At 38.8% G+C, this 20405-nt stretch overlaps 1 protein-coding gene across 1 annotated transcript in view; it reads left to right on the top strand.

Annotated features, from left to right (window-relative positions):
- Positions 1–16523, top strand: part of LOC131680551 (uncharacterized) — a 186944-nt gene extending 170421 nt beyond the window's left edge. Inside the window, exon 5 of the mRNA XM_058961265.1 lies at positions 15515–16523. Within this exon, the coding sequence (XP_058817248.1) occupies positions 15515–15718 (204 nt within the window). The 3' untranslated portion in view covers positions 15719–16523. The remainder of the gene's footprint in view (positions 1–15514) is intronic.
- Positions 16524–20405: the final 3882 nt, after the last annotated feature.

Raw genomic sequence — 20405 nt, 5'->3', positions numbered from 1 at the left:
GAATTCATCACTCCACTCAGTAAAGACCATGCGTCCTCCCCACGCAATTTACTGTCCTGTGGATTAATTGACTAGTTGGTCAAACAAACCCAACTTAGAAATTGGTCTGCTCAGTTCAAAGCGCTGTCAGCCCGACTGGCATCACCAAGCGGATACGTCCTCCCTTACAATGCCATCAAAACAACGAACATTTCAAAATGCATACAACAAAATATGTGCAACTTTGAACAATGTATGTATATTCTTCGGTGGAAAGTCAAAGTGTGTGCGAACCTTGTACGTAGTGATAGTTAGTTGGCGATGGGACCACCGACTCAACTATGTCGAAGTATCAATATGTAAAAACTGTCACTGAAATTGTGCTAGTGTTTGAATTAGGATTGAGAGTACTGGTTTTACCGTTGCTGAAAACCGGCAAAACCGTTCAAATATCCAATACCGAAATACCGGTTTTAAAAGCATAAAAACCTGTATTTTTTGGTATTTTGTTAGAAAAAGAATTTAAAAAATGTTTTATTGTTATTTTATCATAATGTACTTTAAAAACCCTTTTATTTGCCTGTTTTAAAAATAGGTCCCATTCACAGTAAGCTCGCCTATTTTTGGGACACTTTAATTTTTATGTAAGCATTGGAACACAGCTCGATATAACAACCCAAAAATTCTTCATGTGAAACAGTGCACATCAAATTATGCCGGAATAAGTAATTATACAAGACAAAATCTATAAATTCCATATTCCCACGTACTACACTTTGTGTTCAACTTTTTTCACTAAGCTGTGCAAGTCTATAAAGCTCGAAAATATCATAGAACTCTGTCAATTAATTTTAATCACGAAAAGTCGCAACAATGAATATTATTTTACAAAGCTTTCCATCTACAAGGCGATACTGGGTTAGGTTAAAAATAAATTGGAAAGGAAAACAAATAAACGCTGGTTTTTAACCCATTCATGCCCATGTTGTTTGTGGACAACAACGTTTATAGCGTTTTATAGCTGTTTAATATAACTTTTGATTGAAGCAAGATTTGATCACAAAAACAAGTAAGGCTAACAAATGTGACTATTGCCTTTCATTTGAGTATTAAAAGTTACAAGGATCAGCTCTAGAACTGAAGTTATTGAAATTAGTCTGATGGGATTCCGATGGAGCAGTGCTGCCAGGAACAGTTTATGTTGATGACGGAAAATGAATTTTTCATATATCTTCGTTATGTTACAATATTATTGAAAACTGATAAAACCTATCAATTTTGACTGTCTTTGGCTACATTTTCCACGCAAGTGGACTATTGTAAATATTCTAGAAACATTGTATTGAGCATTGGAAGGTAAAAGTTGAGCAGCTTCTAGCACTGCGAGGGTAGCACCTATCGTTATGAAAAAGGCTTTTCGTGTTTCGTGATCCAACCGTTTTCAAGGAAAAATAGTTTTGAAACTCTACCTGCACTAGAAAAAAGTTGAAAGGGTTAAGACGAGGTGGAATTAATGCTTAAGTAATTTCAGAAACTGAGTAGGATTGTTCAAATGGCACTGTTGAAAAAAATGATCTCGATAAACCTATTGCAAATCTAAAACGTTTTTGTTTCAGTAAATGTTGAAGCATCGGAAACTTCAAATTTGATTTCCGAAGCCCTTATTCGTCAAATCTCGGAACGCCAACTGCATCTAGCTGACTAGCATGCTTTTTGGTCCAATAAGCAGATAAAGAACAACATGGCGAGACGCGGACTTTTCAGACCACGATGAAGAAATAAGCTGCCGAATGACATCAGGGATACTCAAGAACTAATATTTTGTTGGTAAAGCATGAAATAAGACTAAACCAAGTCCAAAATGACTGCATTTTAAATACCTTTTATTCTTTTTTTTTTTTTTCTAATTATCTAATTACCGGTTTTATCGGTATTTTGCCTCGGTTTTCCATACCCTAGTTTGAATACCACCAAAATTAATTAAATATTTAAGTAAGAACACGTAACTAAATATGATCGTGATTTCCTAGTATATTCGTATAACTACACGTGTATTTCAATGACTTTATTAATTCATGGTTTATTTTACTGCAAATAGTAATTCTTGTTCACCACTCTCATTCAATGCTTTCAGACACATTTTTGTCCCGCGGCAACTATGTTCCATAGATCAATTTTATTTGCCCGGAGCCTAACAAAAAATGATCCTACTTGCAATTGCTCCATCGGCCGACCAGGCGTCGGAAAATGTTAATCTCTATCTTTCTCTTGTAAATTTTATTTTCATTCCAATTGAATCATTTTTATTGCGTTTTTATGCATATATCCGCGATGTGCACCAGTTATGCTTTGAGCGGTTTTTCGCCATTTCACTGAATCGAGAAAGGCCATTTCATTGTTTTTATTCATGTCGACTTCCATCGAATTTACGACTCCCGGTCAAAACACCTAGGGTTCGTGCATCCATTTTGTGCCCATTTGTGGGGGAAAGAGTGGAGCGTATGTAATCGACTGCCATTTCTGCATAGCTGAATGATATGATACATACCTTGGCTCAGACCGTTCTCGTTTCGTTTTGTGGTGGGAGCAAAAAGGGAGGGGGGAAGGGGCAAAAAGGCGAAGCCTTCATACATTGATTGGTGGGCGCGCATACATACGAGCATGATGATGCGATGAGCATTCTTTATTACACCCAGCACAGAGACCAACTGATATTGCTCCCGACTGATCCTTTGAGCGATGGTTGCTGAGTCGAGCAAAAAATGGGCAACGTGGAATTAATTGATTGATTGTTTCGAATGAATTGCTTCCTCGTCCAACGAGGTGCGATGGTTTGTTTTTTTTGCGTCTGAATAGATGGGTCAGCTATTTGTTGGAAGAAGCCTGGCGCTATAGCAAGCACCGAATATCCAGGGAAGTAATTACTTGGTTAGGTAAGGCTCCAGTAGCGAAAAATGAGAGCGATTAAAAGAAAAAAAATCAGTACTTAGAGGGAAAACAAAAAACAATAATTAAAAGCAAAACATCACACAAAAAGATGTCGCAGTCGCATCATTAAACTTTTTCTTCTCGTTTGTCTCGGTGCGAAACATTTTTATTAATTTTCCACGCGGGACAGTTTTTTTTACTTATTCGCCCAAAGAGTCACGGGCGTGCGTTTGTGAATAATTAAACTTAATTTTGCTTTAATTAAAATTGTAATTTGTTTGCGGGATGCTTGTCGTGGAGGCAATTTCATATTTGTAATCTTCTTGTTTTGTTATGTTTCGTTTCCATTGTTTTGTATGACCGATGGTAAGGGGCGGTGAAGAGTGGTGAATTGCGTCCATATTAGTTGTGTTGTTAAAGGTAAAATGTTGTAACTATTGTCAATTGTCCTGCCGTGAGCTTATTTTAATGGTACAATGCTTCGGATCGATGTGCAATATAGGGTTTGTCACTGGGTAAAGCGGTCAAAGTCAGCGGTATGTATTTCGTTTCAGGAAATCAAGTGTTGCGACTGCCTTTGCCTTCGTTACGATGATGTGCTAAGCTTTCTATCAAACAACACTACCAAGTCACGAATAGAGTCCACTTTTTCAATAACACGCCGTCAGGGCCGTCGAGAGCGGCGGCGGGCCCCAAGGCTAGTGTTACTGACGGGCCCTTCTCAACTTACTTATTTGAATCTTGATTAGAGGACTTGTATATATTCATTCATATATCAAACTATGCTGCTGTTGCTAAAATTGCTATGGTTACGAGTTTTTCAATTAGCGGGTTCCTGGGTACTCTTTTGCCCTGTTAAAAATGTACACAATGGTTAACAACCTTATTAGAGGTATATGGAGATAATCCGTGTATTCGCACCACGTTTGTGTCATCGCCTTTATATATACAGAGGTACTGACTTCATGTTGCCACATTAAATGATATATTTAATTTTGCGCAATAAACGCTTCTACTTGATTATTAGTCTGAAAAATAATCAGTACACTATGTCCAACTATGAAATTGTAAGGTATAGACATTGATCATCTTTACCTCCATTTGCAAATTTGATATTTTTAACTTCTCCAACAGGTGATTTTAAGGGACACCTCGAAAAGTAAACAGGAATACAGTTTGACCACAGTACGGCCATTTCCCGCTTTGATCGTCATTCATTTTTATTCACGTTCCACACAGTAGTTTGAAGTAGGGGAGACTGGGGCTAGTTGTCGGGGTTTTTTGGTTTCAATTTTTATCGTCGATTTTTTTAAAGTGTTTGACTCATTTTCTCCATTTTTAGAGACAAAAATATGTGACGCGGAAAACCCGCTAACTTACCCCGGCCCCGGGGTAAGTTGGCGGTATGTGGGTATACGCCAAAAACTAAGCAATCAAATGGAGATTCAATTACTTCAAGGGTCCTTTTGGAACGTGCTGAATGTCTTTTCGAGAAAACTGTATATTAACCGACATTTGCTATTATATTTCAGTTTCAATACCTCGCAATTTTGACTTTGACGCGTACTCCCTATACAAAAGAAAATTTTCGAAATTTTTTATGCAATTGGCCGGAATAAATGTCTCCTACATTGGCGAGATACACAAGAAAAAGATTTTCTTACTTTGGAGTGAATTCCAGAAATAAAAATATTTCATGATTTTATTGCACTGTAAATAGTACCGCCAACTTATCCCACGTGCTGCACCGCCAACTTGCCTCAACCGCATATTTTATTAAAAATTATTTAAAAAATTACTTTTGTTTGTGGATAGATGTAATATCTATACGGATGCTCTTTTCACGCGCTATCGAAAAATATAATCATTCGGGAAATAGATTTAAAATCACTCTAAATAACGCAAAACATTTAAAATTTAGAACATTTACGTGGTATACTCGAAAACACAATATCACCCACAACTTCCACCAAACAAATCGTTTTGCAACAAAAACACATTGGATAACGGGTTTTACCTAACTTGAGGTACACAAGAAGAGCCAGCGCTATATGTCTAATTGAAACAGAGAAAAAGGGATTCCGCCAACTTACCTCAACCGCCAACTAGCCCCGGGCTCCCCTACGATATTTTGCTTCTGTGGTTTAGACAAAATGATACACGGGTAGATTTATCTGTTGGTAGCGGTGGAGCAGTTTTTTGCTTTTGTTGTTAGCAAGAATAAGGTAGCAAATTCAGCTCGTAATTCTCGTTTAACCCTACAACGGTTTCGTAACTTTTTCTATACGTAAACGGTTTTGTGGGTACATTCGTACCCCAGAATTAAAACCGCTCTAATATGCCTAGTTTTTATTGAATTTATAATTAAATTAGATAGTTTTATTCAAAAATAAGCCAATCAAAGCAGCCTTTTCAAAAATAATCGTGCTTTGCAAATTTTTTATGCACATTTTCATTTTTATACAATTTGTCCTAAAAATACGTCAACATCCCTTTTTAACCTTAATATTGCTATAACTTCGGAAGCTTCTAACCGATTTTTACTATCTATACGGCGTTGTAAATATTATTAAATTGCCTTTTGAACAAATAGTAAATAATTCAAAAACCGACCAAAAAGTGCATTTATTCCGATGCTTGTTTGAACACCAAATACAAATACAATAAAAATAGTAAATATACAGCAATATGCAGTAACGAAGTTAAAATAGGCGATGAAGGAACAGACCAGTGCATTGTACGTTCCAGAACTTGGGCTACAGAAGTTGAGGAATTGAGTGGTGCGTAGTACATATTATATACAAATCATATTTTGACATCAAAACCAAAAAATACGATTACGATCCAAGCGCCTTTTCTAGTTACTTTGCTATAGTAGCATTATTAAATCAAATAACAGATTTAATTGTTCAGCAGTGTTGAAGCCTATACAATTTCACGCAAGTTACTATGTATCGATATTTTGCTTATAAAAAAGATATAATAAATTTTCCGAATTATATACACATGATAAAACACTAACGTAAACGGTTTTGTGGGGTACATTTGTACCCCAGACAAATTTTAAGCAGGCACTGTTAGGTTATTTAAGTGAAACAAATAGGTTGCACCAGCTTTAATGGAAGTTTAATAATCAAATTGATTTATGATAAAGTTTGCTTGCAGTTAAAATAAACCGTAACGGAATAACAGGGATTGTACCCCAGAGCTATCAAATGTACCCCACAAAACCGTTGTAGGATTAAAAATATAGAACAACCGAGAAAATTTTCTAATCATAGCTTTTATGAAGGTTTTTTTTGGAAAGGAATGTGACGTTTTAATGTAGAAGTCGGTTTTAATACGCTGTTGGAATATGCAGTAATAGACAAAAAATGACACAGAACGCAGTAATAAGGAATTAAACGCAAATAAAACAACTGCGAGTACAGCGGGCAAACGACTGCTAGTACTGGTGACTGAATTGAACTGATTTGATTTCCTTATTTGGCACATAGCAATTGGCTTCCTATGGATATCACAAACATCTTTAGCGACGCCCAAAATTAGTGTTCCATCTTAACACAAAGCATTTTTGGCGAAAAAATATTTTAACGTGCTATAAAAATACAAATATACAAATAAAAATTTATTTCAATTACCGGTTAATTAAGATCAGTCTACCTTCTCATCCCTCCCGGAGTCCAAGCTAAAATCGTTCCGCCATAGATCCCCTGCAAAAACTAGCCCCACTGTGGATAAATTGTGTTGCTATTGTTTTTTTTTGGAAATGTTCTTTGAGACCAGCTATTCGAGAAGTGAAACAATTACTAAAAGTGAAAAAGGTGCTCAATGTGGCAGGAGCTAATATCCTACAATTGCACCATATAAAACATTAATCACAGTCATTCGTTACGCGAAACAACATACAACACGCCAACGAATGCGGCAACGTTAACTAAAGCATCCCCTTATATATAGACAACGGCTCTAAACAGGTGCGCTTACACGATTTATCTCTGCCCACTCCTGACATGGCGATAAAAAAAAAGTTTATATCAAGATACGGAGAAATGGATTTAATAACATTGAGGAACATTTTCCAGGGTAATTCTAATCCTTTTACTGTGGTGAGAATGCTTGTGAACAAACTAATTCTTTTTTACAAAACCATTTTATGCATATTAACCGAATATGGAACATCTCATCAGACAACACCGGTTATGCACCCAGGGCAGATTCCTATGCGCAAATTCTCCAAAAAACACTGCACCACCTAAAACATTGTACAGAAGTAGCTAAGAAAAGTCCGCCTACTATAACCGCTAACAGCACATCGTTATCTTATGCCAAACCACAAAAAGCTTTAAAACCAAGATTTGTGGATCTTACAGAAACAAATATTCACTCAATAAAATACTCCCAGTGTCTGCAATCCAACAACCGGTTCCACCAGTAAAGAAACGAACGCAGAAGAGGACGGATACGTCCGTGTGCTTGCATTTCTGTTTGGCGCTGTTCTCTTCGAAAATACATTGAATTGGCTTCTGAACGTTTTGTAAAGTATTCTGCCAATTCAAACAAAAAACTCGGTTTTGTTGACCTAGTACATAAAGTAGACAACTCCTCTAAGAACGTTTGTTTTAACAAATGTTAAATATATCGTCGGTTGTCACGGTAAAGATGGACACGTCTATCGATACCAGGACACATGTTAGTGAACTCGGGTGATTCGTAGTTATACTGCCTAAGCTCGACCCTCATTAACAGAAGACAAAGATTAAGCCCGTACGATATTAAGCCTGTTCTAATGACCCTGCCACTTCTAGTTTTCCGATCTGTTTACTTCACATCCTTGCTCTTACTTGAGTACTATGGCTCTAATTTTCATAAATTTCCCTACCCAGTAATCTCTAGCTAATTGAATGTCGTTAAAATGTAAAAAGAAAATGTGACTAACATAGTCGAAATAAAAAGGAAAAAAGTTAAATATAAAATAAAGCTCTGGTATCCACAATTTCGAATTCTCAAGTTATTAGATTAAAATGTCTTTCAAATTTTTCTCCGCTTTCATCATATGACAATTTAATAGGGTGAATAATTACAAAGAAATTACAATTCTTATTTTTCTTGCTCTTCTATGAATACCAGACGTTTTCACCCATCTTCCGGATAAAAATTCGGGCCCCCAAACGCGACCCGGGCCCCAGGGCAATTGCCCCGGCTGACCCCCCCTCTCATCGGGCCTGCACGCCGTTAGAGCAAGTATTTTTAATGACTAAGAGCCGATTTCTTCACCCTCGCTTAGCGCTTAAGCCAGGTTTAAAGTACTGGTGAACCTGGTTTAAAAGTTAAGCGAGAGTGAAGAAAGCAGCGCTTAGAGTGAGCGATCGTCTGAGACTCATCATCTTACATTTAACGTGGTTTAGCTGCATGCCATTCAACAGACATAATTTTTCAATATTAACAATGTCATCTTGAAGTGCAGCAGAGTAAAATTCAGAAAAAACGGAACGAAAAATCTTGAAATCATCTGCGTAGAATCACTGAGAACTGGCATACAAGTAAAGTTTTCAACTTGTGTAAGAAATTAAACTGTCGCTTTGAAATGACAATAGCAAGTAGCAACTTGCCACTGGTCGGCGCTTCGATCGGCCAGCAATCGATACACGGGACTGTTATGTAAACTTGGATACAATGGTGACTCACGCATGCAAACCTGTATGCGATGGTGAGTTTCAACGTATTTTCATTTAAATGTTTACACAGGTTTTTCGGGAAAGTTTGTTCTAGCTTATATATCTGTTCACTGTGGTAGAATAGTCTTCCAGATTTGATAAGAGCGCAGAGGTCGTTTATGAATAAAATGAAAATTTGCAGCCCGAAGAAACTTCCTTGAAGGACTTCGGTTGGCACATGAAGCCACCTAGAACTTATTGAACCAATTCCAACAAAACCACATCGACTAGACATAAAGGAATGAAACCAGCCAGTTAACCATGAAGGAAATCTTAATCTCTGTAATTTCAGAAGAGCAATGTTGTGAGGTACTTTATGGAATGCTACATATTGCGTCGATTCGACGGCGCCAGTGGTTGAGTGGTAAGCGAGACCGCCACTCATTCTAATTTGCCTGAGTTCAATTACAGCCGAGGTCGTTGAGATTTTTCTGAGGTGAAAACATCTGTGGTCACGTCTTCCTTCGGAAGGGAAGTAAAGCCGTTGGTCCCCGGTCTATGAGTTTGGTGGATCGATATCTAGTCCAGATAGTGAAGTCACTTCTCTGGCGTCGATAAAGAAGAAGTGATCCAACTTCTGTACTCTTACTAACAAAAATATCCTCCTCTTGTGATACTTGTGGAGTGCGCAGTAGTATATACGGCTTCTAGCAAAAGCAAGTATCGGACTAACCATTCCTTCCCTTTCCTTCCGCGATCTACGTTCGGGCCTGGCCGGCGCCGGTATTGATCAATACTTTAGGATTACCAGGAAAAGATGTTTCGCTATTCCCAAGCATAATTATCTACTTATTCTCTGTGCAATTTCAGCTAGTCCAGATCTATAACGGAGTAGCAGCCAGGGGTGGTCGCACAAGCTCAAGCTCAAGCTACATATTGCGTCAATTCGTTGACTTTTCAAGGGTTTTGGCCAAACAGTTCAGTATGTCCAGCCCTATGAATTGGATTTATAGTCGCTTCTTTCCATGCACTCGGGAAGACGTTTTCAGTGATTGCGCAGTTGAAAATGATGCTAACCGGCAATGACAAAGGAGATCGTATGATTTTATGATTATTGGTGGCAAATAGGGGAGATAGGGTAACGGTGGAACAGTAGGAAATATGACACATTCGCAATAAAATCATAAAGCATGAACAGCATCATCTCATTCCCTCACATTTCATGATTTTTTGTTCTTGCTACATTTTGGAAAACTTCTGATAAGTTTGTATCTTTTAATGGATATTTGTTTTTTAATAGCTAGAGTAGATTTTTGATGAAACACATTATTACATTTTTATGAGTTAACGTTCAACAAAAAATGATTTTTTAGTTATGCTCAACATTTGCCGCAAAAAAAGTTTTTTGCTGACTTGCCATGGTTCATTGATTTTTTTTTCCTATGTTCATGAAAGACCCATTGGGTAACTGTGAAACGATGACGTATAAGGAAAGTGAAAATTTTGTGTTTATGTGATTTATGTTAAAAAAAACCATGTGCTCCGGGATCTTCTTGACGTTCTCACATTTCGGGTAGAACGGTGATGTTGCGTGCCCGAACCAAGGAAGATACTTCCTGAAGCAGCAGTGGCCCAACAGGAAAGTTCACCTCTCCGTGTTTTCCATTGACCCACGTCGAAAGGTTTGGAGTGAGCCGGTAGGTCTACCTTCCTTCTCCGTATTGTCCCATTCCTGCTGCCACCTCGCCATTTAAACGATTCTCGACATCTTCCTTACGTTTCTGGCGTGTCTCCGATTGTAGCACTCGATGTCCTCATCCAGGGTGAGGCAGATGGGGATCATTGCGGCGATAACGCATACTGCCTCCGACGATATTGTTCTGTACCCGCTCGCGACTTGTACAACCATCTATCGGTATGTCTTGCTAAGCTGTTCGTGTTCCGCTTGGTTTTCAGCGCCGCACCCTACGCGGGAACCCCATATCACAGTAACGATGATAAAATACTAGATAGCAGACGTATTGTGCTGCTTCTCGGGTCGCCTTGGCATGATCCTCACTATTGCGTTCGTTGACTTTTCCCGTAGTTAAAGTGGTTGTTGAAGCTCAACCCGTCGTCGATTATCACTTGCAATTGCTTCAGTGCACGTTTCGATGCAATCATGTGCCCATCATAAGCCGTCACAATCCTTCTTGTTAGATCATCCGCAACCACTTTCTCGGTCCCGCCATTCGGCCGAAGTCCCTCAATGAAGAGGTCTTTGTTGAAAGCTTTCGTATTCCATATTCGCCAGTCATCCTTCTCCGGGCTGCAGCAGGGTTCCTTGACCGATAAGGCAGTGAATCGCTTGGTGGTTGCAATGCGTATACTTCTCGTTTAGTCTCCAATCCAGGTTCGCCGTCGGTGATAGACTACAGGATGTGATATCGATGATGGACTTCCATCTTTCGGAGTTGTGCTAAGGGAACCTTCATTGCACAATCATACGTCTAATTTCGCTAGAGCTTCCTGCAGAATAGGAATCTCCTCTTATGTTGGTTACTCTTCTGAAATTACCACCAATGACTATTGATTTTCGGCCGATCAACTGCTCGCTTAACTGTTCCAGCATTGGGGGTGCGTAGCAGCTGCCTACGAGAACACCGTTGATTTTGACAATCACGAAGCCTTCGTGGGAGCGTTCAACCACTTCATGAATGGGGGATCTGCCCATAACTTGTATCGCAACCGTTCCCGATTTATCCGCCACCCAGTTACCGTTATCAAAGGGGACTTGATATGGGTCTGCAAACAAAGCGACGTCACACCTCGTCTCTGTCGTAGACTGCCACAACAGTTGATGTGCTGTGTCAGAGAGATTCAGATTCATCTAGGTTATCTCCATTACACCCATTACACTGCAGTCACCCTCTTCTGGGCAGGGCATTTGAAGCCACCCGTCTGATGATCGTTTCAGTCCTCTGGAGTGCAAAGCATGCACTTCGACCTTTGCGTACAGTCTTTCGCAAGATGGCCCATCTCTCCGCATTTCCAGCACAACCTGGATCTATCCGGGCCATTGCAAGCCCATGTCAAATATCCAAAGCCCAAACACTTGAAGCAGTTCTCTGTTAGTTTATTCACTCGAAAGGCGGCTCTCAATGGGCATCTCGACTATCCAACCGTAACTTTGCTTACTTCCAGCGCCTTGTCAGCAGCGGTTACCGGTAAATGAATCGTCGCAGTCTAAATTCCGCCGTACCCGTTCTTTAATCAGATCATCATGTGCATCTCAATTAGGTTGCACTGCTGCTTCAGTGCACCTGTCAGCTCGTGTTCATCGTGATCTCATCCAGCTCCTTGCAGACAAATACTATCTCCGGGCTTAAGGTTTCTACCTTTTCTCCCAGTTATTTGATAATATACTCCTGCATAGTCGAGCTATAAATCCTCCTTCAACTGCGAAGAGCATCTCACCTTTTCGGGTACCTCTGGTTTTTCTCACATTTCCCCCAAATCCCTCAGCTCCGGATCCTCTCTTATCTTATTGAGGAGCGGTGCATACGTCGTCGCGTTATTGGCTTTGGCGAGCACAGCTTCTTCTTTTGGCGCCTTCTGATGAGCTGGAGGTCATCCTTTTCTCTTTTGTTCCACTTTTCTTTCTTCCTTCCGCCTCTGTGCTGTTTCTCGTGTTTATCCTTCCAACCGACCACTGTACTCCAGCTTTTCCTTGGCGGCCTTCCCTTCGGCATTGAGAGTTTCGCCACGCGTATGCCTCTTGGGCCCGCGTGGTCTTCTGGTTCCTGGTGAGATTCTTGACCACTTTGGAGTCACGGAAACTAGCGTGTTCTCCACTCCAACCAGCATCTCCTGAATCTGCTTCGGGAGTTCCGCTAATCTCTATTACGCTGTTTAGATCATCTGCGTACTTGAGCCATTTGGCTCCGCACTTCACGCGAATATTCTTCAGTAGTAAATTACCGCCAGCCATTTAGCTCTGCTTTTCGTGAGCCATTTAGTTCTCAGATTTGTTGTGACGTATCTTATGCCGACTGAGAGTTCCCTGACGGCTGAGTTTCTCCCGATACCGATACCCGTTTCCTTGAGTGGCGCTGCAGTTTCTTTCGGCACCTAAGTTCATTTCGTGAGCCAACCCCCTCTCCCCGGTACTACGCCAATGATTCAACGACTTGAGCCTAATAGTATACAAGATTCTGGTCTCCGGACTTAGGGCAGAAAGTTATGTTGTAAAGCATTTGCATAACCTTTCTATACGAGCACGGCACTGTACGAGAAAAGAGTAAATCTAAATCTAATTGAACTAGATCTACGAAGTCCTGAATAGTTGAGACTGGTAGCAGAAATAGATTAAACGTATTTTCACCAGAAATTTCATCATTTCGGCACGGAGTATTGTCAAAAAGATAGTTTCGCAAAGTCATCTCCAGATGGTCAAGCTAAGAACAGAGCAACAGACATACATTCTAAATTACAGAGACCACGTTGAACGTCAACAAACTGTTACCAAGATCCGTTCTAGGAAGCTATACACGTACCAGATACAGTTGCTGTGGGATGGAGGACGAAACATCCGACAAATCTGACTTCCAACAAATTTCAGGATAGCAGATTTACAGCGGAATGAGTTTGTTTTAAATAGAAGAAAATGTTGAAATTCACATCGGAAGTAATTTTTTTTGTCTTTGTTCTAAAGTAAACTAAATTTATCGGAGGAATGACCTAAGAACGCGTAGAAAACTTTAAATGTGACGTAATAATGCCATCTTAAACATTGAGATACACTTTTAGTCCTTTTTTCACATTAAGGCTTCACTAAAAATAGTGCATGCAAAAAATTTGTACATTTTATAGGTCATTCCTTTAGTGAAAAAGGTTTTCTTTCGAGCGGTCAAAAGATGAAATCTTTAAATCGAGCCGTTTTCAAATGAGATTATACGCAGTTTTGATATAATCACGTTTAAAGTTTTGAAAATACTCAAAATAAAAAAAAAAACTAAAAATGACGATTCCAATATGGCGGACTTTAATTTAACGTCAACAATTCTGACTAAAATTCTGCGTTTTTCACCGTTTTCCGTGATTGTTGGTAACTCACGATTAGTCTGCGATGCCCTTTACAGCCGTGAAATAAGATCTCGAAACCTGAACACATGTACAGTTCAACGCAAAGCATTCTGGAAACGTGCATTATGCTATGAATATGTTTCTACCTTAGGCGCGCGTCTCAAGTCGAGAGCGTCCCAAGGCGACCAGGACGCTGCTTCGAACAATGGCCTGTAGAAACTTTTCGTATGCGCGGATCGAAAAATCCGTTAAACACACGTTAAACACATAATTCCGCGAACTTTATAATACAGATTGTCTCCAAATACTCCAAATTTTGGAGCAGCACATAGAAAAGTTACTATTTGGCTTGATTTAGTTTCTGTCTCTATTCCAAAAGCGTGCTTAAAATGGTATAAGTTTAATGACCCCAAGGATATGAATGCACCGAACCAAATCTAATCGACATCTATTGAGCCATGATTAAGAAAGGAATCAGAAAGTTCAAGGAAAAAGAAATTTATGCCGGCATGCTTAGAAAGTAGAAATATGTTCTATTACTGACACTGGTTCAAATGACGCGAAATACGTAAATTGTGCATAACAAATAAAATCATTCCAACAGAAATAAGTGCAAATAGCTACACAAACTGATGGAATCGACAATCACACAAAAAATCAAATACATATGCAATGTTTTTGTTTTTATCTGCTATTATGTTTGTTTTCTCATTTTTCTACTCCCAAAGACCGTCATAAATCTCTCCTTTAGTTTTTATAATCTCGTTATTTATGATGACCTTCTTCCGTTAACCAACACCCCGTCGTCGACACCGAACTGTGTTCCGTATGGTTCCGCTTCCTAATACCTCTACGCTACCTCTTGCACTTTTGTTGAGCTCTCTGTTTCAACCGTCTCTTTCTTGTTTATTTCTCATTTAGTCCATGGCCACTGTCCGGGCCTGGCACCGATGCCGGGGTTGAAAATCAAAACAGCCAAGAGCAACCTAATTTTAGCTATAATAATAAAGCACTTAAAAATCATTATTTCCTCGTGCTCTTTCGCTCAACACGACTGCGACGATGCTTCTTCTTCGCGGCAGCGGTTTAGCGGAGGTTAGAGCATTCTAAATTAAAGCTGCTTTGTAATCGGATTAAAATCCGTGATGATAATGATGATGGCGCGATAAAGATGATGCCTGTGCTCCGTTAGGCGAGCGATACGAGCTGGAGATTCTGAACGACTTTTACCAAGATTTGGTCTTTTGCTGTTAACACAGGATTGCCAGAGCTATGGATGAAATAAGCCACAACGAATCATTTTATTGAAAATGTAACAAATGTGCTATTTATTTTGAACAAAGTTTTCGATTTTTTGATAGAATTTTCTTAAACTTGCCAAACAAATATCTAGTACAAGTTAAAAAGCCAAATTCCATAGAATGCCTTAATCTTTCATTTATAAGTGATATGACATCGTAACGTCTGTCAACACTGTATCTGTTAATAGTAAAACACCTTTAACACAATTAGAGAAAATCATAATAACACTGGCAACTTTGATTTTGCGCTGATGCAACATACGTATCCAACGAGCCCATCGACGGGAGAATGATACTGTTTATTCCCAAAATGAGTCTGGGCGTGTTTCAGCGGCACTTTATGCGTGTAATTAAACGGCCATAATGGAGCCGTAAAAAGGGCGCTGCTGAGTTTGAGCGCTGCTGAACGCGTGTTTCTTACGACAGCAGTCACCATTATCTGCTGTAGCTATTGTCAGTTAGCTGCTCCAACTGAATAGCAACTTTTGGCTGTTGATAATTACAGCCTAGCCGAGACAGAACAACCATTCAACTGCAATTAACGAGTGTTAACGAATTTTATCTTCTCTTTTTCGTCTGTTCCAGGTGTGGTTCCAGAACCGGAGAACCAAGTGGCGCAAGAAGCATGCGGCTGAAATGGCCACCGCCAAGCGGAAACAAGAAGAACTGGGCGATGGCGACGGTGACTGCAGCGAACCGATGGATTCGGACTCGGAAAGTCTGGACCTGGTGGACACGGGAAACAGTAGTCGGAAGCGCTGCCGGATGGAGGATGACATGAGGCATTAGTAGTAGGATAGGACTGTCTGCTAAGCAAATTGTTGAGTTTTATTTATTGTACTCTGCGATCAGAAGTTTGTATTTTTTCTCTCTTTCATGCCTCGTTTTGAAACATGCTTTCAGTTTACGGGGCGCATTTTTGTAACCCAATCATCTTTTCGAACCATAATCATTTTCCAAAACCGGTGAGAGGTTGAAATATAAACTGTTGATCTTCATTCTGCGTTGTATAGAACTATCAGAGTTTCCTTAAATCTGACAAACCTAATAATAAAAGTGTATTTTAAAAGAATCTAAAAATTCACAGTTGAAAATAAAGAAGAAAAACGAATTTACTATACATTAATTTAACTAATGCTGATTTTAGAGACTATGTCGTAGGGAATAGAGTGCTTAAACCGAGTCAAATAGCGCGCGAAAATAAACGGAATGGGTGAGATTTAAAATTGTGATCCATAGAATTATTATTGTATTTAGCGTGTAACGATTTTTCGGAGGTGAGAACGTAAAATTTCTGCTTTGACGACGGCAGTAAGATTATTTTTCAATAGATGCTAAAAGTCAGTGCATTCCAGTTTTAGTTCATAAACGGTTTATTTATTAAAAGATTCCTAACGGATAGCAAGAAATGAACGAAGTAAGAGAAGTTCGGTGTAAAAATGATTTCTTGTAATATTGAAGCGATGATATGAGGCACAATAAGCGATGTAAAAAGTTTGAATTCTCAGTATTTAAATAAATTTCCTTACGTCATAGAGATTAATATCCAATTATTAGTACTTCATAATAAAACAGAATAAATCAAAAAACTAACGCAAACCATCTGTAAAACTTGTATAAGTTTAATAAAGAAATGGAGGAAATGAACTGAGTTCCAGTGTTATTTTTGATAACGATGACAACATATTAATTGTGTGCTTGAGCGTATGTCCGAACACGTGCAGCTGACACTTCATCAAAAACCAAAGTCAGGGATTTAGGTGACTAAATCAATGTTGCTGGGAAATGATCGTTTTCCACCCCTCGCATGCTAAAGACATTTCACTTTCTGAATGCAACGTAAAGCATGCATATATACCTACTAGGGACCATTCATAAATTACGTAACGCTTTTAGGGGGGGAGGGGGTACGACAAGTTGTGACAAGTTGTGACATAGGGGGAGGGGGTGTTAACTAGATCGTTACATAACATGTTTTCATCGAAGAAAAAAAAATTTCTTGGAAAAAATTTTTTTTTTCTTGGAATTTGTTTCGTAACAGGGGAGGGGGGTATGGAAAAATTTGTGACAATTTGTTACAAAGGAGAGGGGGGGGTCAATTTTGGGCAATTTTTGCGTTACGTAATTTATGAATGGTCCCCTACACTTAGTTCAACATCACACACAAGGTCATACGCGATTTGTAGTCGCAGTTCGTAATAACCGATCCAGAATCATTCTACATCTTCCATGGCAGAGCCACAACAACGAGAATCCAAACAAAATTAATTTGTAAAGTACGGGAAGTTTTTTGACGGTCATTTTTGGTGTAAAACTCCGAAATTTGAAATTTGAAACAATAAAAATAAAAAAATAATATGTCAATTAAGCTGTCAAACAATGCTAATTGAGAAAAACGTAAAAACACCCTTTAGTAGAAGCATGGATGACGGTACAAATGGTTGCAATGGTTTCCATTTACACTGAAACCCATTTGGAAAAAAAACTTAACAAAACTAGTTTTGTCTTGCCAAATGTCTTTGATTTGAATAGAAAAATAAAAAAATAATTAAATTTTCCTTTACTTTTGTAATATTTTCAAATAATAATTATAGAAAATTATTTTCGATTTTGATCAAGACGCACATTTTTCCAAGAGGCAGCAAACTAACCAGGATGCGCACAACGCTATATCAAAACTAAATCAAAGTAGAAACAGCAACTGTACGTAACGGTTAAGAGGGCGTCTGGTATAATGGGCGAAAAATCAACTTTTTTACCAGCTTAATTGTTAGTATTGAGGCTCTAGAATAGTCTCCCGCAATCTCGGTGGCCACACTGAACTTGTTTTATTTTAACCACCCATGCACTCCTCACGCGTATTTGCTGTAACACACACAGATTTCAATCTATCGGCAACAATTTTCGAAAAAAATGCAGTGTAAACAATACACTCTAAACTACCTCTATCCAAATTTTCAAGAGAAAATACTTAATAGTTTATTGTCTTCAACGTGTTTTCCGTGATGCTATGGATGTTGGACACCCTTTAATTGCGTTTTTCTCGAAACCGCGTTTTTCAAATTGGCGAAGACGATAACTAATCAACGAATTTACTTGATTTTTTATAAGAATACAGAATATGTTTAGCCTGTCGATGAACCACAGAAAACTTATTAATTTTTTTTCTATTATTTTGAAGAAAAGTGAGCGAATTTCACAGTAAAATTTGAAATATTTCGGTTGTCATGAAGCCATTTTTGGAAACTCGAACTTTTTCCTATTTTTTTGGTTCATCGAGCAACTATAAGTTTAGGTTTTACAAATCTTATTGAATTTTCTGTTTGAGACAATTTTATCAAGATGTATAGTGTTCGCTGCGGTGCTCCCCGACGTGGAAATGGTTGGACGTCTACTCTATAGATATTAGCATTACACCAAAGACCTGTTGCCTTGCCTTCAACAAAACAAACAACGAAATAAATTTCGGTTTGCACACTTTACACCAGAAGCCCCCCTTAAGCCTGAGGTAGTTGTCCAATCTCGATGGGTTTGTTTCAGCCTAGTCAAACTCACACAAACACAAACAACAGACATTCTACTAATCTTATTATCGATTTTTACTAGTTTATTTTCAATTTATAATTTAAAATACGAAACGATTTCAATTGACGTTTTGTTACAATTCATATAAAAGGGTGTACGAAATCAAATTGCATCACAAGATAAGGTTCGTTGAAATGTACCCATTCAACCGATCGTTTTCAAACTTTGAGGGAATAAAATAAAACATATTAGGTACTAAACCGTGTTCACGTTATTTAATTACAAAGCCATATCCAAACGCACGTACATTCCTGTTAAGGGGAGGTTCTTACTCAAATGACCAAAATGTGACCAAAATGTAAGCAAAATAAGCAAATGTACAGCCTGCTGCCTCAGGATCGATCTGAAGAACGAGGTAGAATACATCAAATTTGGCTTAATAGTGTGATCTTACACTTTGAGATCGATTTTCCCCCTTTCCCTTTTATCCACTTTAAACTGTCAATAGTGAGTACAAAAAATAGTCAAAAGATGAAGTCCTTAAATTGAACCGTTTTCAAATGAGATTGCTCGCAGTTTTGAAAAATCATGTGTTGAGATGAGCGCGTTTAAAGTTTTAAGAACACGTTCGATGAATTATTCGTGGCAGAATGTCAATATTTTTTTAACAGTAACATGGAATTATGGGTTTTGGACATCGTTGAATCGAGAAAAAAAGGTTTTGTGAATTATAAACACGAATTTGACGGACTAGAATATAATTTTATCAATTTTAACCAAAATTATTCGTTTTACACCGTTTTCTGTGGTTGTTTGATAACTCACGACAAGTCTGTGATCCGTGGTCCGTAAAACAGTGCTTTCTCCACCTCGAATTGCTTCTAATTAGAAATGACTAGAGATTTCTTCTTCAGATAAGCGTAGCCGGACACCCTGCGTTCTGCAGCTTTCAAGTGGTGATTATCAGAGGTCCGGGCGAAATGGGCTGCTTCAGACCCAACAGCAATTACTAGCGCATTCAAGCAAGGAGGAGCTTCCTTCATTGAATATTGAACTGACGCGGGTGCAGTTTCTTTTCAACAAATTCGGCATGGTTACGAGAGACAAAACTCGCGCACGTGACAGGCTTGCAAGGAAAGCACCGGAATACTAATTATTCAGATACGCTACAAGTAGACGCGTTTCTGCTTCGGCAGCAATGGTGCCCTCTACAGATCAAGCCGTGAAATATGCTCTCGAGACCTGTACACAGGTACAGTGCAACGCGAAACATTTTGGGAACGTGCATAATGCCATGAAAATGTTTCTAGGTCCCATGGCGTCCAGGATGCTGCTTTGAACAACGGCCTGTAGAAGCTTTTTTGATGTGCTGATCGAAAAACCCGTTTAGCATAATATAGTAGGTATACATTAATACCTTTCAAAAAATGCAAAGAAAAGAATCAAATTTTTGAAAAATTTGAATGAGAACCTCCCCTTGATATAGTCCATAAGGTCTTGTATAACATTTGGGTCAGCTTGTTGTTGTGCGCAATCCAATTTTTTCCTAATTTCTGCTTCCAATTTCACTTCCTTAGGATGCTTTCGGAGTTCCTGCTTTATGATGGTCCAGTATTTCTCATCTAGCCGCAATTTCGGTGCGTTCAGGGGATTATCAGAATTTACAATATATTGGCTCAAATGACACGTTTCTCGTATGTTATCGGAAATTTGTGCCTTGCCCAGTCTTCTCATCATTTCTTGAGCGAATTAAAAGGGAAGAAGTAAAATTGAAAGGGGGAGAAAAATAACAGCAAAAAGATAAGCAGCAGGTTAGTTAAACTCATAAGTAGTCAAAATCGCCTGCGAGTATGCCTAAAGCTCTTTACCACATCGGAAACTTTAGTATGTCTCTGAGTTTCAGTCATCCAAACACGGTGTCGTCTATGTACGGACGGTCGAACACTCCTAA

Source organism: Topomyia yanbarensis, chromosome 2, assembly GCF_030247195.1.
Source record: "Topomyia yanbarensis strain Yona2022 chromosome 2, ASM3024719v1, whole genome shotgun sequence".
Taxonomy (NCBI): domain Eukaryota; kingdom Metazoa; phylum Arthropoda; class Insecta; order Diptera; family Culicidae; genus Topomyia; species Topomyia yanbarensis.
Note: the sequence above shows the minus strand (reverse complement) of the source record. Positions and strands in the feature narration are given on the sequence as shown.